The sequence below is a fragment of the Copadichromis virginalis genome, linkage group LG15 (assembly GCF_057382275.1).
Source record: "Copadichromis virginalis isolate Kocher_CV1m ecotype Utaka linkage group LG15, C_Virginalis_male_GT1.1, whole genome shotgun sequence".
NCBI classification, from domain to species: domain Eukaryota; kingdom Metazoa; phylum Chordata; class Actinopteri; order Cichliformes; family Cichlidae; genus Copadichromis; species Copadichromis virginalis.
In genome coordinates this window covers 12,638,775-12,664,542 of record NC_140632.1, presented here as the reverse complement: position 1 = coordinate 12,664,542, position 25,768 = coordinate 12,638,775, and the positions used below count along the sequence as shown (strand labels likewise).

Genomic DNA, 25,768 nt, shown 5'->3' with positions numbered 1-25,768 from the left:
AAAACTTGTAACAACTGATGTATATATGTCCTCACATTTCTGAGTGAAACTCGCGTTTGCTTCAGTTTCCTTCCTAACATGCGCAGGCGCGTCACCGTGTCGCGAGGGAGAGAGAGAGAGAGAAGAGAGAGGGGGGCACTCACTGGAGCTCGTGCACGTGATACCGTCAGGCTAGCTTGTTGTCAAAAACGAGAACAGTTTTAGCAAGTTTCAGGTATCGCTGCCTTTTTCTTTTGGCCGTGAAATCCCACTTTAAGGGCTCGACTGCTGCTTCCCCACTGTTACCCCTAGAGGACCTTAAAGGGGCGAACGGTAAGTGCTCCAGCTTTCTTCAATAACCGTTTAATTAATGTTCAGGCTTTCATTCATAATAAATAACTCGGTTTTCCTGCTCTCACAGGGATAAATAAACAGTTTAGTATTCTTTGGTGAATGCTTAGCTTATTATCTTTCCAGGGTTTGTTGTTCAAGCTACCATAGCGGCACTTTGTCGCCATGGAGACGGAGCGTGAACGCGCAGAGGAACTTCCAGCTCAGGGCTTGTCTTTAGGTTCAGGGAAAGGTTATCTTAAAGTTAATTACTTATAATTTATTTGTAAATATATTTATATATATAGTCTTCCACAGAAAACTAAACAAAACCAAAAACTCTACTTTAGTACTTTCCTGGTTCCATCTGAACTTCTGATAGCAGTTTTGTCTGCTATTAGGCTTCTTCAGTATACTCTTAAGGTATGTCTTACAGATTACTTACCTTTAATCCTGTGGTTTACAATTACTTCATCAAATTTCACTTTAGATTGCAGGTTTTTGTTCTGTTGTTTGCAATTCATCTGATAGTTCTAGCTACTAGGTGTGTACAGTTAAAGATTGGACACACAAAATGAATAGTCTAATAAAATATGATGAAGCGTTAATGATAATTTAGTTAAAGCTGATCATTTAGCTGAGCAGAAACAATTAGTGTGAATTTTGTAATTTAACAACAATTATAGTTTAGCTAATTAGGTGGCTTAAAATTAGTTCCTCTTAAGTTTTTCTTTTCTCCATTTAGTTTTTTTTATGTATAAGTGAAAGTGTTTCAGTTTATCAGCATGGGCCAGTTTTCATGGGAATCATTGATTTTATTCTGATGTTTTTATTAATTCACCAATTAACCGATTCATTTATAAAATAACAGGGAGCTTAATTTATAATAACAATAATCCAGTAAGGAGGATCCTTGTGCTGTGGTAATTACTGCTTTTGCTGTTGATGCTTTACATTTTGTCTCCATACTTTTACTGAAGTGAGACTGAATACAGGGCTTTAGGGTGATTTTGCATTGCTTCTTTTACACCTACTGTTCATTTTAAGGTAACATGTACCTCTGTGTATCCATTAGTGATACACCCTATATCTATACATATAATGACATTATTTAATCATCAGTGGACTTTCTTGACACATGTCAGTTAGGCCTATATGGCCTCTACAGAGACGAAACATGAGATCTGCAGCCCCTTGATGCCCCGGCGCAACGCTTTGAGGAAAACGTGTGCAGAGATAGTAAATGAGGTCAGACAGTCCCTACGAGTTCAGTCCACTCACCGGCCATTTACTCCCAGAGATGGACATAGACAACTTTTTGGGAGCGCATCTATTCGTGACAACAGACCACCTTCTGCTTTTAGGTTAGTCAGAAATGGCACTTCTGTGAAGATCTAAAATAAACTGTGGTTCCGATGAAAGTAATCATTTGTTTTTGTTGGGGTCTTTTTTTACTCTGTAGCCTTCATGCTCAAAGTTTTGATGCTTCAGACTCCAGGCCAGGTTCAGGGACTCGCCTCTCTCCTTTGGATCATGTATGTTCTTATCACACATAAACACACAATATGCATTGTAGTCTAAGCAGGAAGGTTATCCCAGAATAAGGGTCAGTTTTCAGTATGTACACTTCTAATCTTCAGTGGATAAATAAACTTGTAAAGCAAAGCAATAAATTGGATAATAGGCCAGTACACCTCTGTGCACCAGCTAAATATGCTAAATATGCTAATTAAATAGCATTTAAGTTTTAAAAAACAAATGCAAAGGAAGCAATAAATGCAATGAAATTTCTCTGCTTATAAAAGTGCTGATGTCTCAAGTGAATTTTTCCTCTGGCTAATACTCAGCACTTGATGTTTGTGCTTTGCCAGAAGCCAAAGTTTTCAGTCCCCTGTGATGCTGACAATCCATTCAAAGCCTTACCCAAACCTCCTACTAGCCCAGTGAAACCGCGTAGGGGGCTGGCAGGGGCAGGAGTACGAGCACGCCTCCTCAGACCTGGATCTCTCACCAGGTTACCGCCTTTAGAAGGACACCGAAATGGTAAAGAAGAGGGGAAAAGATGTTAATGAAGCTCAACTTACGGTACAAGAGATCGCAGTAAAAAAAAAAAAGCACCCTTACTGTGCTTACTATGAAATGCTAGTAACCCGGTTTATTAGAAACTGTTTAATATGTACAAGATAAATAGAAAAACAACAACAACACATCATTCATTTTCTTCCGTGTCCTGCATAGACACGAGTGCTGAAGCAGTTTTCTGAAAGGGGAATGAATGGAGCCATTCACATGCTGACATTTTACCTGATTTACATTCTCTGTGGTGGGGCTTGGTAAAAAGCATAATATACGCCTGCTGTTTTGAGTGGAAAATGACTACTCACTCTCAAACCTTTCCGTACAAACCTGCTCAGCTATTTAGAGCAGTAAAACAGATAATGGAGAGTGACTAAGCCCTTTATCTGTATACATTTACTGTATATGTGCACTGTGTTAATGTGTATGAATAGGGACTTGTACTTTTACCTAATGAAGGAAATAGAAACATTGCTATAATTAACTTCTTGCCACATCTTTTCCACGTGTTCAGTGAAAGAGCCACTGAATGCAGGCCCAGGACAAAAGCAGCTGTCAGCTAAGCAACTTTCCAGTACAGACCACACCGCAGGTTACAGTGGTCCTGTCAAACCCGGCCCTCACACAACAGCAAGTGAAAGGTACGCTTTCTGTTCTTCTGTTTCACTTGGAAGAAAAATTATGTCCTTCGCTCTCCACCCTTCCACCCTCCCAATCTTTAACAGTAATGACAGTTCGACAATGAGTTTAAGATTTATTGACATGCAAGGGTGCAGGGGTAGCCATTACTACACTGAGCTGATTGGGCCTCCCTTTTTTTGCTTTTTGTCAAATCCTTCTCCCTCTCCTCCTTGCTTTGTTTCCTCTCTTCCTTATATTGTCTTTGGGTTGTGGTTCATAAGTAAACCAGACTACTGGGCAGAGGATCAAAGCAGCAAATACGTCAGTAAAGCTGATATGAGAATAGTTGTTTATTTTGTACCTAAATGTCCATCCCTGTAACTGTCAGTACATGTCTTTTAAATTCTACAAGGACTAACTTTATCAGTATTTTTATTTTGCTGTAGGATTTTTTGTATTTTACTTTTTTAAAAATTGTGATCTCTTGGAGAATACTTCTTCTGTTTGCAGAAAAATGTAAATGAGGCAATAAGTCAAAAGTCGGGACTATTACTTTTAAACTTGTCGTGAACTTAGTCCGAAGTAAAAGGATTTTAAAACGTCTACTTGACCCACGGCCAACCATTGTTCATATGTTCAACTGTAGCCGAATAGCTGAAGTCAGTTAGACCAGCAGTGGGGTCACTAACAAATAGATAGAATGAATTCTTTAACTTCAGGCACGCGACCCCTTTTAAACCCTCATATACATCACTGTACACCATATCTTGGTCGAGTTGAGCTTCTTCTTCCCATCGAAACTGTCTCTATCTGTCATTACTAGCAAATGTCAGCTTTTACATTTCCATAGTGCACAGAGGCTAAAAGCTCTGCTTTTTTTTGCCGACCTCATCAGCTGTGTGTCAGCACGAGGGGCATAACTCTGACCGTGAGGTCGGGGGCTGTCGTTACAATCCATTTGCCTATCGATTGGGTGGGGCAGTTGAAGGGGGGTGAGCAGACCATAAAACACTTTTACAGGAAATCTGGGCCATGGCCTCAAGCTCAACCTCCTACCTAATACCAAGTTAACATGCTATGTTTGTATAACTTGTTGCTGACAAAGAGAAGTCCCAAGTGAGAAAACCGGGGTCATGTTATTATTACACAAAATGGGCTTGAAGACTTCCCCTTTTTGATTCTTTCTAGGTCAGAGTTTTTAAACCACAGTTCTTTAGTGTTGCAAGGAACTACATAAAAGAGACATTAGACAGAGGAGAACAATGAAAAATCACATAGAGCCAAGGCAGAAGCACACTGCAAGTGGAAATGGACGCAGCTGGACAGATTAATATGATGAGTTGGATGAGATATAAAGATAGGGGAGATTAGACATCCACTAGGTTCTTTTTCTCCAATAAGCCAGAGCTCTATAGCTCCAAATGGCTCTCTATTAGATTTGGGTGCCCATCTGGGCAAGACTGGCAGCAGCATGTATTGTGACTGCAGTGCACTGGCCAGGCCTAAGACAGGGATGAGGTCATGTCTCCGAGAATGCCGAATCACACAAAGAGGCCTTATTATCGGGCTCTTAATCCTATCATACAGAGCTAAAGCCCCCTGACATTCACTGTAGCATACCCTAGCCAGCACTCCCTACTCCATATGCCCCATGTGCCAGATTTTAACATTCATCAAATCACCAAGGTGAGTGTGCTATATTATAATGCCCCAAAACTGTATATTAATCAAAGAGCATCAAACAAGTTTCTTCTGAGGATTCTTCATTGAAATGAGAAGATAATAGCTGCCAAATCTCATATCTGTCACTTGTATGTAAAAGTTCAAAGAAATAACAAATCCTGAGAGTTAGCCTGTGATATTACAGAAGCTTCAGTCCTTGTCTTTGTCTTCTACAGGAGTGGTTACACCTTTCAATGTTTTTAAAGCTATTCCCTCTTTACATATTTGTGTGCTTTTTGCAGTAAATCTTTACAGTTACAGAAAGTCATTAAGGATTAATTGGTCATAAGAAACGGCACCTGTCATGTAATATAGAATATACTGGAGCACTGAGTCATTATCTTTGAGTGTGGGTGGAACAGTGCAGAGTTTAAATGCAGACACTCAGATCAGAGTGACATGCAAGGGCGAGCCACAACACATAACACAGCATGACACTTGGGCGTGTTTTTGGGAGCACATTACGGTTATTGCAGAACAAATTGTAAGGTTTTGGAGACGGCTCGCAGTGACAAATCATGAACACCTTTAACCAGACTGCCCACAAAGCTGAGATCTTAGTTCCTGTCTGTTGGGGATTGCAGTTGTGCATCCTGCAAAGCAGCACACCTCTAGACAAACAAACAAAATTAAAATTAAAAAGTGGCCACACAGAAACTTTCGGATACACACATATCTGCATGGGTGCAAATGTACATGCACAGACACACAAATACAGTGAAGCAGCGGAGCCTATACACGTTTCAATCACTGTTGCAACAGTGACACCCAGTGCTTGTTGACGAAAATAGACCTTACGTTTTGTTCACAGGGTGTAAAATCAGCAAAACATAAATAAATAATAATAATAAATATATTTTATTTTTTAAGAGCCAGAGCCCCTAGTGCCTCTTCATTTTAACTCTTATTTGTGTATTTTCCTAAACCCCATATAGTCAGGCTCTTTGTGTGTTTTTCAGAATAGTGCAGAGTGATGTGGACTCAGCAGTAAGACCCAAAGACTGCAAAGAAGATAGCACAACAGGTTTGTTCACATCCACTAAATGAAGCTCACTGTCTTGTTTTGTATGGTGTTGTGCATAATAAACACAAATGGTACATTTTGAACAGCGTGTAAAAGTAGAAATGTACTTGGTTTCACTCAGGCACAACGTAGAGCAAAATTAGTACAAACAGATCTAAATATGAAATCTCTCTGTTTACTCTTGAGCCCAGAAAGGTTTCACGTGCAAAAGAAATAAACTTTGATTGGGGTGTTGTTGCTAAGGGCGCAAGTTTTACCATGACAGGCAGTCAGCCAATAGGTTAGAGAAGTTTTGGTTCGTGCAGCCGCAGCTTCCTGCATCACACCAAGCAAGGGTTATGCAAATATTCAGCAAAAAAAACAAAAAAAAAACAGGCACACTGTGTGCAAGAGATTGCACAAGTTAACGTGCGCAAGCTCACATGCCCACATGCCAACAAATCAGAGGAAGTCTAGCTGTGGATGGTGACCTTTTCACTGTGGCATCAAACTTCCTGCTGTTATATTTTAAGACTGTGAACTTGTGAACTGTGGTTGTCGCTTTTGTTTTCTGAGGTGGTAATTGGCTAACTGCAATTCTCTCTGCACATTTCAGAGCCAGAGCGTGGAGACAACAAGGGCAACAAAGAGGAGGATGCAGAGTCACTGATGTGGAATAATGTGATCGTTCCTCTCCTTCAGAAACTAGAGAGTGCAGCTGCAGGTATTGTGGCCAGTGTAATAAAGAAACCCCCGAAACACGGTCCAAATATAGAACATTCAAATGCATTCAAATCATCAAAATATTATATATAACCCTTTGGGCCTGAATGTTTCCAGAGCCAATCTAAAGTGGATTGTGGTTAAGGCACTTATTTTTATCTTTTTATTTGTGCTAACCTGCTCATATTCATACCTATTTCCTGTGTTTCAAGAGCACTTTTTATTTACAGCCAGCAGGCTAAAAAATAGATTTTTCAACACTGGCAGATAGTCATGCATAGAGTCTCACAAAATGAAAAAGTACTGTCATTTTAGCTGCCAAAGAAAGAAAGAGTAATGTTATGCTTGGCATTCATACAGAATTGTCTTGCCTGCAACTGGAGTCTGACAGCCGTAAAATTAAATCTATGGCTGTAAATATTTTAACATTTTACAAATTTAATGGAAAATTCATTTGGAAGATAAATATTAAATATTTATTGTACCAAGGGCCTTCTGGTGCATGCATAAAACACCTTTCAGATTCAGAAAGAGATATTGCAGTGAAGTGCTGAGTGTTAGACTGGATCTAACCTTTTTTAGACATGGCCAGGCCCTGCTATTTATGCTGGGAAAACATTTATTTTACCTCGAAAACAAGGAAAAACTCCACCCTTTCTCTTCCTCCGCTAAAGAGCACAGCTGCCTGTCGTTGAATTGTTCCCCTGCATATTACCAATGAAATCCAAAGCTGCTTCTTGGAAGAGGAAGGAAAATGTTCATTTTCTGCTGACCAAAGGATTATTGATTCGCAACCACACACGAACAGGAGAGCCTGTGTAATGTACAATATGAAAGACACAAAAACATCTCTGATCTATATTTGTGCAAATACATGTTTGCCCTTATTGTGAGTTTTGCACATGCTGTCCTAAACTTGACTTTGTTTTTTTGAAATGTGTGTGCTCTGCCTGCAATGCAAGGTGGTTCCGAGGGCTCGGTTGACCGCCTGTGTGATTTGTGTGACCGCCTCCACGGCACGTTGGCAGAGGCGGACATGCTCGGTCGGCGCTGTAAGAAGAGGTCAGGGATACTTCGAACGCTGTTCCGACTCATTGACCTCAACTATGCCCAGCTCAACATGCACATTGCCCAGCTGTGCCTTGCTGTGAGTCATCTGTGAGTTTGCAAGGTTGTCTGCGGGGGTGTGTGCATGCCAGCATGTCTCCTACTTATCTCTGTCACAAAGCACCCCCACTATTTTATACAAAAAATTATGTGAATTCTTTTGTATTTTTCTCCCCAGCTGTGCGTCAGTGGAAACAACCTGCTCAACATCTGTAAACTCATCTTCCAGATCAGCCGCACTGAAAGCAACGACATCCTCTTCCAGAACAACTCAGTCATTGGTCAGGATGGAACAGTAGACAACATAGTGGTTATCTATTCTGTAACTCTGGTCTGAAATTTTGTGAACAAATACGACTGCATGTCTTATAGATGCATGAATCTCCATAGGGATGATAACATCAAATGTTTTCTGTGTCTAGATTCATTGCTGAGGATGCTAAGCAATGAACATGTGTCTGCATCTGGAGAAGCAATCCTATATTGTGTTGGAACTTTGAAATTTCTCTCTGGAAACACTGAAATCCTCAGAATATTGCTGGATAAAAACTTCATATGTGTGGCACAGAAACTCATCCAGAAACTCTGCATTGTAGAAGAAACCAACCTCCCCATAGCAGGCCACATCCTCGTACAGGTACCAATTAAAAAGCATCAAATTTTTGTTCCATATATATTTCTCCTTAAAACTAAGATGTTAAACCATATCAGTAAAAAATGTACCAGTTTATTGACTGATGCAGATTTTTCCACTATCAAATGTTTTGGTTAATGTCTGGTATTTAAGGTGCCCCATGAGAATAAAACAGTAATATTCTGGCAGCTGGGGCGCCAAAATAATACCATAAAATAACAGAAAATAACTTTTCCATGAAAATACGGTTATTTTCAGTAATGACAATACAGTTTGTTGCCCTAATTTTACATGGGATTTTTCAAGTGCTTTTAAACATTAAATTAGGAACAATTTAATGTGACTAAACAATGAAATTACCTATAAACAAGGTCAATGAATGCGGCAATATGAATAATAATACTTAAATGTACAGAAATATACAGTTAACAGTTGCTTTAAATAATAATGGATTGCATTCATATAGCGCTTATGAGACCCTCAAAGCGCTTTACAATTCCACTTTATAATTCCCCTCTGGCCATCACCAGTAGGAGGTTGGTGAAGTGTCTTGCCCAAGGACACAACGACCGAGAGTGTCCGAGCCGGGGCTCGAACCGGCAACCTTCTGATTACGAGGCGAACTGCCAACTCGTGAGTGACTCGTGTGTAAAAAAAGTTTATACGAATCATTTTATGTATTTTTCCATAGCATTACATTTAAATCTAACAGTTCAATCTTTCAAATAACGGACAAATATTTGTGAAATTATAATGCATTTGTGACTGTATCTAAATATGCATATGTACAGACAGATACATTTAAAAAACAAGAAAATTATGTTTTATTACATTTACAGTGATTTTACGTTAATTTACATTTGAAATGTAAAAAAACAGTCTATTTATGTAAATTTCATGATATTCTAGAAGAACGGTACAACACTGTAAAATACACAGTGAAATACTTTTATATTACAATTTTTTTACAGTGTATTCTGTGCTGCACAAGTAACAGCTTGCTTGACTGCACTGAAAATTATTGCTGCCAACCACAGAAACTGGCCCAAGTAAACAAACTGTCAACCCGTTCTTCATTTCATATCTAACATGACTCATTGATGAAGGCGAAATAAGCACACGATGACTTTCAGGGTAGTTTCGGTACTGCTGTTTACTTGACTGTTTCAATCTTATCATAGAATGATTTATTTTCGCACTTCAGTTCAACTCTTAAGTAAAGACCGTAGGATGTTCTTTGGAAAACCCCAACAAACAAATGACCCTCTTTGAGCGAGTACTTAGTGACGGTGGGAATGAAAAACTCCCTTTTAACAGGAAAAACCTCCTGCAGCGCAAGGAGGTTTTTCCTGCTGTGGCCATCTGCTGTGGCCGGTTGGGAGGATGGAGTGAAAAGAAGTGAGTGGAGAGGAAGTGCTCAGTGCATTGCAGGAAGTCCTGTCCTGTCCTGAAGTCCTGTGATCTTACTCTCGTTGCAGCGTTTTGGATCAATTGAAGGCTTGTCGCTGAACTTTCAGAACAACCTGATCATTATGAATTACAATAGTCCAATCCAAAAGTAGTATTAGTTAGTGTTTCAGCTTCACTCACTCTGAAGCAGGATGTTTCTAATTTTAGAGATATTGCACAGATCAAAGAAAACAGTTGTTCAGTGTGTGCAGTGAAGGATATCCTGATCAGCAGTGGGCAGTTTCCATTTGCTATGTTGTACACCATGATGAACAGGCCAGCGTCACAAGCTCTGGCCTTATTACAAACCATTAATGTACTAGGTGTATTTTTCTTTGCTAAGCTACACTGGACCCTTTTCTGTCTTTTCACCTCTGTAGCTGACAACGATCCTGAGGAATCTTGCCGACCTCTCTGATTCCCGTCCACTGTTTGTTTCATTCTCCATACTACCAGCGCTTTGCCAAGTGCTGCAGCAACACTGTGAAGATCAGGATGTCTGCATGAACATTTCCAGAATTTACAGGTATTGAACTTGCTTACCTAAATCATGCTTACTACATACACAGGGGTGGAGCCTCAGGAAAGTACATAGATTTTTAGGACATATGATAAAAAAACATGCTCATGGGTGGAGTTAAAGTCATTGGTCACTTCATTAAGTGCATCTGTCCAGCTGCTTGTTAACATAAATATCGAATCAATCACATGACAGCAACTCAGTGTCTTAATTATATATACCTCCTTAAATGCACAATGTCACAAAGCTCAAAGCATCAAAATATGTTCTTGAACAAGCAAAGTGTACCTAATAAAGTGTCCAGTGAGTGGATATACACTGTATATAATGGTAACTGCAAATCTACTTTGGAATAAATGGTCTGTGATATTTTGACAACCTTTTGAAAGGTCGTAGAGGATAATACAGACTGAGTACTCTCTGATCTTCATACCAACGCCAAACTGAAGCAATCAAGCACAATTTGCGCCCCCATCTTTCTCTTTCTGTAACCCCAGCCTCATCAGTTTATCAATATGTGATAAGAGTAATTCATGAAGTCTAAAATAAAGAAAATTAGCTTTTTAAAAATGTATTTTCTCGTGATAATGAAAATAATCAGCTCAGATCTATCAATGCATTTTCCATGTTGATTTAATGTCACCATATTTAGTCACCCTAGCAGGGCAGTGAGTTGAGTGGAGTGGTCTATGGTATTTTTTGTCCCCTCTCACCCTCAGTAAACTTTCTTCATATTCTGAGTGCCGCCTCGCTTTGGCTCAGACCCCCGACTGCTACCAGCTATTTTTAGAGCTGTTGAGCAAACATCACCAAAAACAGGTGAGTCCACAAGCCTCCTCTGTGTTCTTGTGTGTGCTTGAGACTTTTCAGAATTAAAGAGAGGTGTTCTTCTTGTTTGTAAGCATGTCTGTGTGCTTTTTTATACACTAAGTTACTTATGCATCTTTACTGGACTGTTTACTTGTTTTATATGAATTGTTTATTACTATAAAAATTTCTCCTCTGCTGTGTGTTTGATTAGATATTTAATAAACCAGATGAGTATGCAAAAAGACATGAAAATGGAGGAGAGAAGGAAAGATTGAATAGGCACAGCAGAAGAAGTGATACAGAAGTGGAAGGGAAGCTAGACTAGGGAAGGAAGGAAGAGAATATGGAGGGAAGAGGAGAGGATGAATGTGGGACTTTGGCAACTAGACTCGACTCACAAGTGCTTCTCATTTCATTTGGAATAAACTGACACCCACAGATACAAACACACACGCATAAACATAAACACACTCGATAGCAAAACATGTAATAAACATCCTGGGACGCCACGTCCCGTCCTCATATCAGTTTCGGTACACGTTAATGGGAGACACGAGTGCGCTCTCACCTGCTCTGCAGGGTGTGACGTAGTTGTTTTCCATAAGCGTGGTAACTCATTGACAAAATATTGTGTAATCGCAGTCAAACCAACTACACAACTCTAAACTCTGAGTGACACAGGTGCTCGTGCTGCATGACAGGAGAGGCTTGCTTTCCTGTAGGTGGTGTCACACACAATCAGCCTCCTTCTGCTCAGGATAGTCGAATATAAATGTACTAATCAAACATTGCTGATAGAGAATCAGGTGGTTAGAATAAAGATTAGTGGTCTTTATTAAAAAAGCCAAACCTTTACAGTGTCAGTTTAGACAGTTCAACAGATCCTGCTGGTCTCTAAGAAATAAAAAGGCAATAATAAAAATGCACTAAGCATGAAATGTAAGCAGATTCATTGATACAAAGCCGGTAACCCCAGGAAGTAGTTTAAAACGCTAAGCAAACATCTAATAAATCTAAATCCATAAACTGATGTTTCGCCACCGATCTCCACCGCTTGTTCGCAGGATCTCATCGTGCGCCTCCTCTTCACCCTCGGGAATCTCACGGCCAAAAGCGATGAGCCCCGGCTGGAGCTCTTTCAGTGCGACGGCTGCATGCGCACGCTTCTCCGGCTGTACGACATCTACCAGCGAAAAGATGAGCCACCTCACACAGTCGTGCAGAAAGGAGCCTCTCCTCCCGTCAGACCACAGGTGGCTGACGACGTGCTGGTGAAGCTGGTCAGGGTGCTGGCGAATATGTGCATCCACCCCGCCGTGGGTCCACCTGTGGCCGCAGACACAGCCTGCATTCGACTTCTGATGGAGACGCTTGGTGAGCACAAGGAAGGAGCAGCTTCATCTTCTTTAAGTCAGATCCTTTATTAGGTTAAGAAGATGAAGCAGTCAGCAGGCTTAACAGTGGCCTGTTTTTTCATGGTACGCAACGAAAGCAGCATGTAAACATCTGAAGTTCTGATAGGTTTAAATATAGCGGCTTAGTGCACCTTAAGTACCTACGAGGTACACAACCACTTCCCTTGTGCTGGGAACAAGATGTGACTTTTGTCAAAAACACAAAAACACACTCCATATCTGTCTGTTCATTCCATCATTCAGTTTCCTCTCAGTACTTTCTGTTTGCTGTGCAGCACATCCTCTTTCGGTTTACCTGTTTTTTTTTTTTCTTCTTCTTCTTCTTTTTCTTTTTTCTTTTTTTAAGGCTGACAGAAGAAGCGCTTCACTGCATGAGCAGGATGTTCTGTGACATCTCACAGCCGACTCGGTTTGCGTGTGTGAATATCTCCCATGTGGTTAGATGGTTTCAGGACAGGTTGAACTGATACACGGGTGGGCGTTAAGCTCTGTATTCTCTGCTGCCTGCCTCCTACACAGTCAAATTTTCACAAACAACACAGAGGTCAAACTAGTGAAAAAAAGGTGGGAACATTATTAGATCGAGGGGCACATCAGGTAAGGGAGACTGTGGAGAGAAGCAACTGAAGGCAGAAACAAAAAATTACTGAGAGGTGAAGACAAAATCTGAGCTTAGAATGAAAGAGCAGATTGGGCTGATTGATGTCCTGTTTTGATAAAGATCGCGACGGGTCGAGGCGCTCAACATTAAAGGGTTTTTCAGGGTACAAAGCGGCGCTTCCAGTCAGAACCAGAAACCATCTTCCGAGTGACGCAGGAGACGGTTGACAGCGCAACCGCAATATTCACGATTTATGACCAAGCACAAGACATCTGCTGCTATATTGGGAGCAGGCCTTGTTTTCAGGCTGCTCGTGGTGTCATGGCTGGTTGCACCCAGTCACGTTGACCTTTGTGTGCCAGCTCACGATCAAACCAACTGTAGGACGCCAAAATGAACTACAGGTTGCAGTTATTTTTAATCATAATGTCACTGTCACATTAGTTCAGCAGAGCTAAAGGCAAAACTCACAGGCTGGTCACTTTAGTTCTGCAGATATTTTTTCATATTTAAACTGTGGAAGTAGATTTTAAAGGTGTGTTCCTGATGGCAGATGCACAAACTAATTTGATGTTACACTGATTTTTTTTTGTGTGTGTGTGTGTGTGTGTGTGTGTGTGTGTGTGTGTGTGTGTGTGTGTGTGTGTGTGTGTGTGTGTGTCGGGGGGTTGGTGCCACAGAGCTGAGGACAGTGGAGGAGAGCGAGGAGCTGCTAGTCAATGTGGCCGCTGTCATCAACAACCTGTCCTTCTACCAGAAAGAGACTTCTGCCATCAAACACAATCAGCTCCATATTGCAAAGCGTAAGGCCGGCAAGCCAAGAGAGGACAAAATAGATTTATTTATTTTTTTAAGTTCCAGCTCTTTCTTTTTCTTTGCTCCACAGTGATGTTGAAGTTGCTGCTCAGCTCTAGTACAGGAGCCATGCTCGAGGCCGTTCGCGTCTATGGAAACCTGTCGCATTACGAGGACGTTCGGAACTTCATCATGCGAAACAAAGGTGCATGAAAATGCAGTTTTCATACTCTTGCAGGTAGAGCAGAGACAGTGAGCCTAAGTTTACTGCAGGAAACCCTCTTTAACACATCAGGCGCAGAAAACCTAGACGCAGGACCCACCTCTGCATATGATTATGTCATGTTTAGGCTACACTTATCTGCAAGGCCAGCTACAGTCAGCATGTCCACTGAACTCTGGTGATAGCGGCTCTCTTATCTTTGCCTCTCCTTGTCTTGGTGCACTCCCTCACTCACGCTGCCATCTTCCTCCCTCCTAAGTGCACCAGTTTGTGGTAACGCTGCTCGACTCAAAGAGCAACGAGATGTGCTTTGCAGCCTGCGGGGTCCTCACCAACCTGGCTCTGGATCCTCCCAGCAGGGTCTGTCTCATGGTGGAGGGGGCTTCTGCCAAGTAAGGATGAAAGCATGCTGTGATCATCATCACTGTGCATCACTAGAGTCACTATTTTACTGCTAATTGAATTCAACATGTCAGACTAGGTGGTCAGATTACCTGTTAATTCCAAAGGGCTTAAAAAAGCGAGCATAAAAGAAGAAAGACGTTATTTATTTAAGGCTTATTTATGAAAAATATTACTAACTTTATGTACACAGAAGGCATCCTCCTTGGGATTTTGTTTTTTGGGGGGAGGGATGTGGGGGTTTCTGGTCTTTAACTGACGAACAACTCCACAGCTACAAATAAGATGTTCCTGATTATCTAGCTTTCGTGTTTATCCTTGTCAGATTCGTCCAAACATACAGATGTGTAAATTTGGATTTATGAGGTTGTGGTGCAGTTCTTCACACTTTCCTAAGCGAGCACTGCTCCAACTTTTTATTTCCCCTGTATACCCACCCTTTATCCTCTTTTTAGATAAAGGGCCAGTGAAGTGGAGTTCACAAACCTCTAGGTCATGTGAATCCGCTTAGTAAAAGTCATATGATGTGTGTCTCTATGTGTGTGCGTGTGATCAGGCTGGTGGACTGTCTGAGAGACTTTGGACTGGGTGATTGGCAGCTGGCGGGCCAGATTTGCCAGGCCGTGTGGAACCTGACTGGTGGCAGCTCAGAGAAAGTATTATACACCGAGGAGAGAGAATCGCTGCTGGAGATGCTCGCTGCATACTTAGGTTGGTGTTAGTAAAGATTCACACATAAGGAGAGAAAGTGTATCCCTCCTTTTGCATAAGAAGGGAGGGACACACTGGAAATATGTCCGATTCACACCAGAGGCCCTCATAGGGAAGGGAGGGCTACACGTATCCCCACCTTCCCGTCTCACACTCTTGTCTTTACAAATTCCTTAGATGAGGAGGAGGCTCTGAATTGGACAGACAACAAGGACTTGAGAGACTTCCACAGAGCATGCTGGGAGTTAGAGTTCCTACCTGTCGCTCAAAAACTGATGAAGATGCTCCAGTCTGCAGATCTGACAGCCTGAGAGAGTCGGGCGTGGAGTTTTGTGTCAGCAAAAACTGAATTTATAAACAATCAAACACGCCACCACTTACAGCTTTGTATAGCTGGCTGTAAAGTTTTGTAGTTTCCTTCATGTGCAGAAAACAAGCGTGACCAGAGCTGAAATGAGCTCAGCCGACTCCTGCACTGTAACCCTCTAAATATGCTGAATATGCTCCACATAGCCGTCATGTTTTCCACCAAGGGTGAAGTTACAGCCAGTAAAGTTTAAAGGCTGCAGACCAGACAGGCCAATATGAAACACTTATACTGTAAATGCATAAAATGTCTCAGGTTTTAATTTTATCTAATCATACAGGTAATAATCCAGAATATAGCAAGCAGGCTTAATCTAAACTGTAACAAAAAAAAAAAAAAAAAGAAGTGGTGTGTGGATGTGATATTTGTTGAGCCCTTTATACTTTGGAACGTATATGGACATATTTGCATATCATCCACTTTCAGTTCCACAAACCTTTTAAGGTTTATCACGCACAAGAATAATTTCAAAACACCTCTTTGCACGCTCATATGACTGGCTTTGCACTGTATTGTATAGTACATAATGTTTTAAAAAAACAACGGCTGACCGACCTGGAATTTACCTCATGTGTAAATCTTTTTTCGTTTGTGGATTGTGTGGCATTTGAACTTGTACTTAATAAAAAAAGCACAGCAGATGAAGAGCAGAAAACACATTTGCTTTATTATGACACAGATATGGGGCCAGGCAGTGCTTACAGAGTTACACCAAGTAGCCTAAACATACAGCATTTCAAAAATCACACTGTTATTACATTGAAACAAATCAGAAACGGCACTTAATGTAGAACTCCCACCCCAGTTTTCCCACGATGGTGACCTTGAACAACCACAAAACAAGCTAATGCTTCAAAACCTGGTAAAACAATCCGATAACCAGAAATGACAGCAAACATTGTTCTATACATAGGATTTCTCAGCATGATATGAGCAACAGGTGGCTGTCTGATTTATAAAAAAACCAAAAAAAAAACCTTAAATAAAAAAAATAAAAAAAAACACCTTTCCTGTTTTGTATTATTGTGGGGGGAAAATGTAAAGGCCAGCGGGGAGGAACGTTGAGTTTCTGCTGGTGATTTTACATTGACAGACTTCTGCGGCCTCGACTGACAGGAATCACCCTGAACTTCCGACAGACTTCCAGCCTCATCTGGAAAGCGAAACACTTTTTCCCAGAAAGGTGTGACACGGAGGCAAACAGGAAAGTGAGGTAACTTGACCTACAAGGAAATCCCCTCCTTTGAATCGAGACAAAAGGTGGTCGGGAGCAAAGAGAAACTTTAAGCCTCAACCGCACCACAGGAAGGGGGACTACACACTTCTGATACAGTAAAATGAAATTCACATCAAAGTCCCTAGACAGTAATGACAGCAGACTGAACTATACCCCTGGGTCCAGCATGCTGTTGGTGAAGTCAGCTTCATTATCAGAGAGCAAGTAAATCTCTCGTGTCAATTCACAAGTCATCTTTTGCATAACAGCGCTCAGATGTTTACTAATGACCACGGGCAATTTAATTTCCTGTTCTTGTGCATCTGAGCGAGCTGTGAACTGGTGGTGACACCGACTGTGCTTTGAATGTTTGATTCCTGAACTGCATTTCTCCACATTTTATACAATCTTACTGATGGAGAAATACACGATACATTGTTTTGGGAAAAAGCTACAAAATGATACACAACAATTTAATATTAGTTTATTATTTTTTTTAATCTTTTTCATATATTTCCATATAAAAAGTGTCAGTAACTGACAGTCAGAAAACCTCCTCTCAAAACACTTCCAAATGTACCATTCCTTTTTCATCAGAGTCCTCATCATCATAGTCACTCATTCATCCGTCACCTGTCTCAAATCCACCCTCAGAAGAATGCAGTACTGAAATGATTAACAAACAAAACAAACAGTAGAGGTTTCACACCTCTGTTCAAAATAAAGAGGGGAAAAAAAGCTGCTTTTGCACTGGTTAGACTTCCCCAGTGGGGAAATAAGCACAGCTACAACCTCTTGCGTTCGAACATTATCGAGCGCAGTCCACCAGGTGTAGGCTAGGCAGGTCCCCGAGCAGCGGGGAGCGCGGCAGCCCAACAACAACAACAACAACGTCGTCTATGCTCACCAAAGAGCACTTCTTGTATGTTTAATAGAGAAGAACAGAAGAGGTATTCATTTACTGGTAAAATTCACAATCCAAAGCTTTTAAAAAGTGTTAGGGCAACCAGGCAGCTGGGATAAGCGGAAGACAGTCAAAAAGGTGTGGTTAGAGGAACTGGAAGCAAATCCCTCCTGAAAACCTGGTGTCTTAACTTTCTTTTTGATTAGCTTTTTTCCCTCCACATCTCCCCCTCACTGGAAAAAAAAAAAGAAGAAAAAAAAGAAAAGAAAAAAAGGCATCATCAACAAAACAATAAAAAGTTGTCACAAAACCAGAGCTACAGCAGAAGCAAGAAGTCTTCCTTCAAAGTGCCTCGCTTATTTATTTATTTTTTTTTGAGATGTGAAATTCCAAGACGTACTCCCCCCCCCCCTTTCTCTCCATCATCTCTGTGAAAGAGAGACACACACACACACACACACACACACACACACACACACACACACACACACACACACACACACACACACACACACACACAAAAAGGGCTCAGACAGTGTTCTTATTTTCCACACATACTTTCGGATTAGCTTACATTGACATTGGAAATTTAGCTACAAGGTAGAGGAAGGAAGGGGTGTAATGCAGTGGATTTGTAATGGACAGGGGCTCATATAGTGGGGGGTGGGGAGGTGATTTTGGGGATCAATATGACCCCACTGAATACAACATGGGAGCAGCAGCATCAGCACGTATGCACACTGTGCTGGATAGTTCAGGCACACGTTTGTTTGTTTTTTTTTGTTTTAAAAAAAAAGGAAAAAAAAGTTTGCGTCTATCTCCAGTTACCGCCAACAGCAACCACAAGGACAACAACTTCTCGTAATACAAAAAAAAAAAAAAAAAAAAAAAAAAAAGGTATTCAAGAAACTAAAACACATAACAGTAACGACAGAATCAAAGTGCAGACTGTTTCTGGCTGCACAGCTTTTCTTTCTGGGTATTCACTCCACCAGGAAACAGGTGAGATTGCCGTACGCTGCAATACTGAAACTAGTCCCCCGGATGCCTCAGGTGTTGCAGGGCAGGAGTTGGCTCAAGGTTGCCCTCTCTTGGTCAGTTTTGGCACTGCAGGCAACAAACAGTTTGTGGATCCACTTATGTAGTTTGAGATTTTCTCCCAACAGTCATTTTCTTGCTCTCCATTTGTTCTGATCTTCTTCTCAACATCCAGCCAGCAAAGCCTCGTCACAACACCGGGCTCTCTTCAATGCATCTCTTCCACAATTTTAATTGAACATCCCCCCACCCTCCCCATTTTTGATTTATTTTCTTTAAATGTCCCAGCAATGATGACTGTAAAATTTAAAAAGAAAGAAAAAATAAAATAAAAATGGGACAATGAGAACAAGGCCCAGAGCATTTCATGTCATGTAGCGAGTGATCGCTCTCAGAGCGTATAACAGTTCTGCTTGCATTCGCGCTTCCATAAGAAGCAGATTAACATGAACCTACAGGGGAAGAAGAAGAAGAAGAAAAAAAAAGTTATTAGAAGGCTGCACTTCACTGAGCAACTACAAGATCAAATCAGTCAAGCCACCCTTTAAATCTTACCTTCTCGGAGTGCTGAAACTGCCTCCAGAAACTCTCATACATTCGTTTGGTGGTCTTCTCAGGACTACACACGATGGTCTTAATATAGATCTTAAAGCTACGGTCCAGGAGCTGGTTGATCTCTCCATAATCATAGTCATCATACCTGAATAAGACATAGCAGTGGTGTTAGTAATGAGGCCACAGAGCTGCCTGAACATTGTGTAAGAAAGAGCTCAAGTGTCTGACCTGATGCCAAACATGCAGTGTATGTAGTTCCAGATGGCCCTGCGCAGCATGCTGGTGTCCACGTCCTTGTGTGTAGCCATGGTGTTGTAGGTCAGGTTGTAGACCATGTGAAACTTCTCGTCCAGCATTTGTCCGACGTCAGGATAGAGTCGGTTGACCAGAGAGAAGCCATGGTCCTCCCAACTGTAGTCCTGCAAAAACAATAAAGAAAATAAGTCAGTAACAGTAGCACAGACCACACCGTGTTTTCACCCCACAAATCATGAGTGTTGCGTCTGATGTGCACCTGCGCTCTGAACGTGGGTACTTGCTCCCCTCTCCTGGAGAAGTCCTTGTAGCCATAACTGGGGTCCTCAAAGTGGCGCGAGATGTCTCTCGGGGGGGCTGACTCCTCGTCCTCTGATGTGACCACCAGCATGCTCTCCGTCTTCTCCCTCTCGAAGCGGGTTGCCATCTCCTCCTGGCTGGCTTCCTCGTCGTCGCGGCACTCCTGCAGCTGCTTCATCCTCTCCATCAGCACCTCCACCTCACCGCACATGTCCTTTAAGAATGCATAGTCGGGGTTAACCTCTGAAGTCTTATCACCATTTATCTCTCTGCACAAACACTGCAGTCGCCTACCTGATTGCCGAGCAAATCGTCATGGTGATTAGCGTGACCGTTGCCATTGGCTATGTCGCACACGCAGTACTGGCTAAGGGAAGGGTGTCTGAACGTGTGCCCACCGTCGCAGTGGATCTCGGGTGTGATGCCACAGCCAAAAGTGAACGAGGCGAGGGAATGGTAGTGTGTGAGCAGGACCACGGCATGGATTAGCTCTGCCAGAGACCAGCTGTGCTCCTCGGCCTTCAGAAGACCCTGAGAAGGGGGGGGGGAATATGTGAGTGATGAAAGCCAAATAATGACTTCAATATCGCTGACCTTTCAAGCAAGAAGTGGAAAATATGTTTTCATCCTTCAGTTTCAAATTAAAGCCTCTCTCCCATCACGCTCGATCTGCTCTCCTCTCTCGGTCACTACACCTCTACTGCTAAAACCCTCCAATCTGTCCAAATCCTACAGCTGCAGCTATACTCTAGCCTCCACCCATGATCTCAGCTGGTTACATCAGACTTTTCACATCCACCCCTGCAGACCTTGCCTGTCTTCTCACCTCAATGTGTTCCTTGGTGAGAAGCCACGGTCGGTGGGCCAGGATTTTGTTGAGCTCTCCGAGCTGCTGCAGCTTCTGCGGGGCTTCAAAGAGGCCGTTCAACCACTTGGGATCTCCCCCAACCTGAAGGAAGTCGTTGACGTGCAGGTTGACTAAGTAGGAACACTGGTGTCTGGCTGCTGCCTGCAAGACATGCGAAAAAGCGAGATTTACGACTTTGCACAGAGAGGAAGTCGACCTGGTTTTATTCTGAGAACGTCAGAGGCTGAACCTGGCCATACCATGATGCCGATGTAGTGTCGGTAGTGCAAAGGCAGGGGTCCGTCCATCTGCAGCAGGTAGTGCTGCGTCCGGAGAAAACTCTCCAGGTACTGTGGATGGAAACCCATCACGAGGGAAATGTTATCCAGGCGGCCGAGGGCTGCAAACGCATCCTCAAATATCGATTGAGTCCTGGAGTCCACTTTACTGATTTGGAGGATCTAGTCAAAGAGGACATAAATAAACCAGCTGCTTCTTCTCTTAATTTCATATTTGAGGTCTGAAGTGAGGTTACAGTCCGTCTCATACCTCTTTTTCAGGGATAAATCTGCTTGGTCCGTTACCCAGAGGTCTTGGGATCCGTATTCCCAAGTCCTGCAAAACAAGAGAGGGAGAGAGAAACACACAAGGCTTTTAAATCTCAACGCAAAACAGAGCAGATAAACTTCCAGTACCGAGCACCACTTCTCACTTTTGCAGTCACCAATTTTTAACCCAAGCAGTGTGAGAACCCAGAGTGACTTTCTTTAAATGTTTGACACCAGTAAACCTGCAGAGAAATAGTTTAATATCCGAGTTCAGACTGTGGATGCTTCTCGCAACTATTGTCAGTGTCAGGAGCAGAATTTACGCTTAAAAGCAAAAAATACATTGACCCCAATTCACCTTTGATGGGATACCCAACACACAAAGCGCGTCGGTCTGCTCGGATTCAAAGTTAAAAACACAATAGAAACCCTTGCACTGCCTCCTTTATGCCCTGTAACTTTCCGCTGCTTGCCGAGACATGTCTAGCAGCGGACAGTCCCGCAGCGCACAATGAAGCCAATGAATGAATGACCACTAATTGTACATTAATCGGCAGTGACACTCGTTTTAAAACACGTCAAACTCACAGGTCGACTTCCAGAAACTCAAAATGAGCAAAGAAACCAAACTCCACGGAGGGTTTCTTAGTTCAGATGATCTATAACTCCCGAGTCGCAAACAAGCCCGGACAAAAGGCTGCACTGCAGCTCGTTCTTTAAAGAGGAAAACGTCACTTTTAAACAAAAAATTAAACGCCACATAAGCTAGAGAAATCCCGGCTTAGATCACCGGAGCAGGCTCACCGACAGCTGCCTTTCGCTGCCTTTTCTTTTTTTTTTTTCCCTGTTTCTACCCCCCTCTCGTCTTTCTCTTACCTTCTTGCCCAGCCGCTCACAATGGGTGCATATCTTGAACAAGCCTGTCACCGCAAACGAATGATTTTCCACGTTTTCTGCCGGTGCGACCGCGTGCCTCATCTCGCGTTCTCGCTGCACCTGTGTCGTTTCAGCGGCGTAAAAAAGGCGAAAACATGTAATTTTGATGCCTGTCGCCTCCTCTCTTTGTTCCTCCGGGCACTAGGCACAGCGCTCGGCTGTCAGCTGTGGCAGCAGAATGCGCTCCTCTCTCGCTCATACATTCGGTAAATAAGTCGGGGCTCGCGTGATCGACGCGCTCGGCAACCAATCGCATGAGGAAAACAGCCTCCGGCCAGCCAATGGTAAATCTGGAGGGCGGGGGTAAAGCGCGAAGAGGAGGAGGAGGGGTGCGGGTGAGCTGAGAGACGCCCCCCTCTAAGAAAACATCATCACTTCTCTCTTTTTCTTTTGTTCCCTGCTACCAATAATTATGATTGCATTTACTGTCATGTATTAAGCTCTATGTGCCGACTGATACATGCAATCAGTACAGGATGGCTTGAGGCTGAAATCAATACCACCCTGTCGCGCTTATCACATTGCAGGAATGCTTAAAATAGTTCTTGCTGACAAAAATGGAGCTTGAACATGGAGTCTGCGTGGGTTAATCTGGGAGTTTATCTGTGCATTCAGGGAAAACAACAACCACTCAAAGCCAGCTCCAGCATGCACCACCACCTTCCCTTGTTGCTGTACTGGAGGGCAGGGGGGTGTAAGCTGAGCCCCCAGCTCGCCTTGAGTAGTGGAAACAGAAAAAAAAAGAAAAAAAAGAAGAGGTCCACTGTGCAAAGATCATCGAGATGGATCGGTGCAGGACCTGCTGCAACAACAGCCCTTCAGTTGGTGGTTTTTCACCGCAGCCTATCGCACCACAAATGCTGCCACTTCTCCACCAATCAGGCTGACCGAAGGAGTTCTTTTTTTTAAAAGCCAGGAGGAAGCAAAGATAAGAAAGGCAGCTCTCTTATGGCTTTGTTTATCCCAGCCGACAATAACACATTCAGTAGAACGGCATATAACTGGTTTATCACATCGCAGTGGTTCACAAAGTCAATGATTACTCAGAGGGATATCACATGAGACCATCAGGAAAACAACTGTGCGCGATGCAAACTTTATATTTATACATCTGATTTCATTCACACAAGTTATTTGTATTTTGTTTTAGGTGCAAGATGCAGGGCATTTATATGTGAAAATCTTTATGAACAGGAGGTAGATGGTTCAGCAGCACATGTGAGTCAAATGTTGTTTCTTCTGGACTGCCAGCAACCACATTACAAAAGCACTAACGCATCCACAAAGTGGCTGCAAAGACACACAGACAGACACACGATATTTCAAGATAACATGTTTCCCAAAGCAAATGGAGCTTTTCTTTTAAGAGATTTCACACAAACTCTTTTCATGTGGACAAAAGTTCAACAGTGTGCTTTAAGTTTTAAGAATCCATAGAGTTTGACAAACTGTCCTGAAATTGGGTAATCTTTACAGCAACAAGTCATGATTAAATCAGCATTCGGACCGACTCTGGAGGAAGAGCCAATAAAAAAAAAAAACAAGCTAAATTTAGAAAACGATGAGTAAAAAGAGGAAGTCAAGAAAAGGCAAGTCTGACCCTGCACTCGCCAATCAAGAGCCTGCCCTGCCAGTTTGTCAACCCACTACAAGTCCCCAGTGCTGATAACGCGATAGTACGATGTTCAGCAGGTTCATTGTGTGTACCCCGCACCCACTTCTCCTTCCTCCACCTTCATCACCAACACTACCCACTGCCACCACTAACACCACCTCTGCCAGTCCCTCTCCTGATGCCACAGGGTGGGGTGCAGGGCGGCAGTAAACATGTTCCCAGGGCTGGAGTCAGCACTCCCAGGGCTGCCGGGAGCCCCATGGCTCAGCAAAGCTGCAGAAGAGGCTTGTCAGCGTTCGGGCTGACGACACACCAAACCTTTTCACATAAAAGCGCTTAGGCGCGGGGGTCCGGCCTCGCAGACAAGGCCAAACACTATTGTCAGAGTCCACGCACCGACTACGCAGTAGGCTTTACTGTACTCACATTTATGGGGGGAGGGAGAGTCTCTGTGATTCAGGGAATACTGTACATGCCCCTACCTTGATTAAGGCCATGATTTCTTTGGGTGATAACAAGCTTTATGTTGGGGTTTTTTTAGTCAGTACACAGTCCTGAATTACATAAACAACACACATGCTTTTTAACACCGAGCAGACTCTTCCGAACCGCTAAACCTTGTGTGTTTCCTCATTTGTCTTGGGTGTTGACACAATTTAACAAAACCTAACTGAACTGCTCACCTCAATATGTGGCGCCTCTAAGACTTTGTACATTCCCGTGTATCTTCTGAAGCTGATTCAGAACACAGTGTGACAACTAAAAAAACCACACTGCAGGTGTCTCGGGGGAGTGTGAGGACCTACATCTCTAAGCATCTCAGTAATTGGTTTGATGTCAGCGACAGTGACGTTGATTTGCACGCTTTGTTCTTGAATGGCTCACTGCTGCAAGAGAAATAAGGCCACACATCCAATGAACGCTTTAAATTAAACTGAAAGGATTACTAGCTGTTACTGGGTGATTAGCAAGTGACCTTTGGGATTTGGGATGGCCGCTGACCCACTCTGAAGATGTCACTGTGTGTGTGTGATAGGATCAGGGTTAAGAGAACACTGGAAAGATTAGTTATAATGAAGGGAAAGACTTCTGCAAACAACAGGAATCATCTCATATTTGTTTCAGATACTTATCTGCTTGAGGAAGGGCCCGGAACAATGGACAGACTTCCACTAGTTACACTAATGGTAATAAAAAATATTTCTATGAACTTTCATAGTCAAGGGATGGGAAATTTTTTTTTTGTTCATAAATGCTTGTTTACATATTTTAAATGACATAAGACTGTAGGCAGGTACAATTATTTAAAGCTACTTTGGACCACACAATGACACCTAAAGGTAGCAAGAAAAGAGGTGAGTAAAAAAAAGAAAAAAGAAAAAAAAAGAAATGTAAACAAATTCAGGTCAGCGTGAGCGATTAGAAATCCGAACACCAAATAAAACCCTGGTTAGCCTCTGGGTCTAAAATGTCACGCAGTCACTCGCCACTAGCAGATGGCACAGAGTTAAACCAGTATGGTTTTACCCAATACAATATTTCTATGTGGGCTGAGTTACAGGCTTAGAACCACACTTGGCCAATACGCAACCACATGCAGTACAGCCATGTGAAAGTTAACCTGTGAGGAACAAAAAGGAAGCTTCAGACTAGCGGTCCGCTAGTCTTAGCCACGTTTGACAAACCCCTGTGGCATTGTAAACATGCAATGTGTCTCACACACTTTGGTGGAATTTGTCCTTTACATTCTCGATTTCACTGTTTTCTGAATGTTTTCTTACTTTTGGACCAGTCGAATATGGTCAACAACAATACCCAGTTAGGTTGCAGCATTTAACTTTTACCCCTTGAAATCCCCACCACTTTTTCCCCATCAAGTTGTCAAAGTGTGCCAAAAAATATCCCCCATTCAGTCCATTCTCTTTAAACCTTAGAGATGGATGTGCAGAAAAAACCCAGTAGATCAGTTCATGAAATATTTAGACCAGCTTTAAATCACCTTTCTTCCCCAGTCTAATGCTCAGTTTGAACTTCAGCATATCGTCTTGTTGTTGCCATGTGATCGG

At 42.5% G+C, this 25,768-nt stretch overlaps 2 protein-coding genes and 1 long non-coding RNA gene across 6 annotated transcripts in view; 1 reads left to right on the top strand and 2 right to left on the bottom strand.

Annotated features, from left to right (window-relative positions):
• The window catches only part of LOC146692047 (uncharacterized), a 78,312-nt gene extending 78,215 nt beyond the window's left edge, over nucleotides 1-97 (bottom strand). For both annotated transcript variants that reach the window (XR_014915127.1, XR_014915126.1), the window contains exon 1: nucleotides 36-97. This is a non-coding gene — a long non-coding RNA (uncharacterized LOC146692047). The remainder of the gene's footprint in view (nucleotides 1-35) is intronic.
• On the top strand, nucleotides 96-17,687 carry armc2 (armadillo repeat containing 2). 2 transcript variants are annotated; one of them, XM_085431970.1, is made up of 18 exons: nucleotides 96-312; nucleotides 1,459-1,673; nucleotides 1,772-1,844; nucleotides 2,181-2,352; nucleotides 2,900-3,026; nucleotides 5,688-5,752; nucleotides 6,348-6,455; nucleotides 7,417-7,601; nucleotides 7,740-7,842; nucleotides 7,984-8,198; nucleotides 10,025-10,170; nucleotides 10,884-10,983; nucleotides 12,039-12,348; nucleotides 13,671-13,793; nucleotides 13,877-13,990; nucleotides 14,268-14,400; nucleotides 14,967-15,121; nucleotides 15,299-17,687. In XM_085431970.1, exons 2-18 carry the CDS (start codon nucleotides 1,465-1,467, stop codon nucleotides 15,430-15,432), a joined length of 2,472 nt encoding a protein of 823 aa, XP_085288096.1. In that variant the 5' UTR covers nucleotides 96-312; nucleotides 1,459-1,464; the 3' UTR covers nucleotides 15,433-17,687. The 2 variants fall into 2 exon arrangements, with proteins under 2 accessions (XP_085288096.1, XP_085288095.1); XM_085431969.1 differs by having other exon boundaries at nucleotides 1,455-1,673.
• sesn1 (sestrin 1) overlaps nucleotides 16,130-25,768 on the bottom strand; it is an 80,654-nt gene continuing 71,015 nt past the window's right edge. Inside the window, exons 1-9 of one of the 2 annotated variants that reach the window (XM_085431973.1) lie at nucleotides 22,028-22,291; nucleotides 21,153-21,218; nucleotides 20,864-21,064; nucleotides 20,583-20,765; nucleotides 20,051-20,287; nucleotides 19,716-19,970; nucleotides 19,430-19,620; nucleotides 19,202-19,346; nucleotides 16,130-19,098 (exon numbers count right to left, since the gene is read on the bottom strand). In XM_085431973.1, the coding sequence (XP_085288099.1) occupies nucleotides 19,012-19,098; nucleotides 19,202-19,346; nucleotides 19,430-19,620; nucleotides 19,716-19,970; nucleotides 20,051-20,287; nucleotides 20,583-20,765; nucleotides 20,864-21,064; nucleotides 21,153-21,218; nucleotides 22,028-22,129 (1,467 nt within the window). In that variant the 5' untranslated portion in view covers nucleotides 22,130-22,291 and the 3' untranslated portion in view covers nucleotides 16,130-19,011. Of the gene's footprint in view, nucleotides 19,099-19,201; nucleotides 19,347-19,429; nucleotides 19,621-19,715; nucleotides 19,971-20,050; nucleotides 20,288-20,582; nucleotides 20,766-20,863; nucleotides 21,065-21,152; nucleotides 21,219-22,027; nucleotides 22,292-25,768 lie in introns of those variants that run through there. The other variant, XM_085431972.1, reaches the window with a different exon arrangement.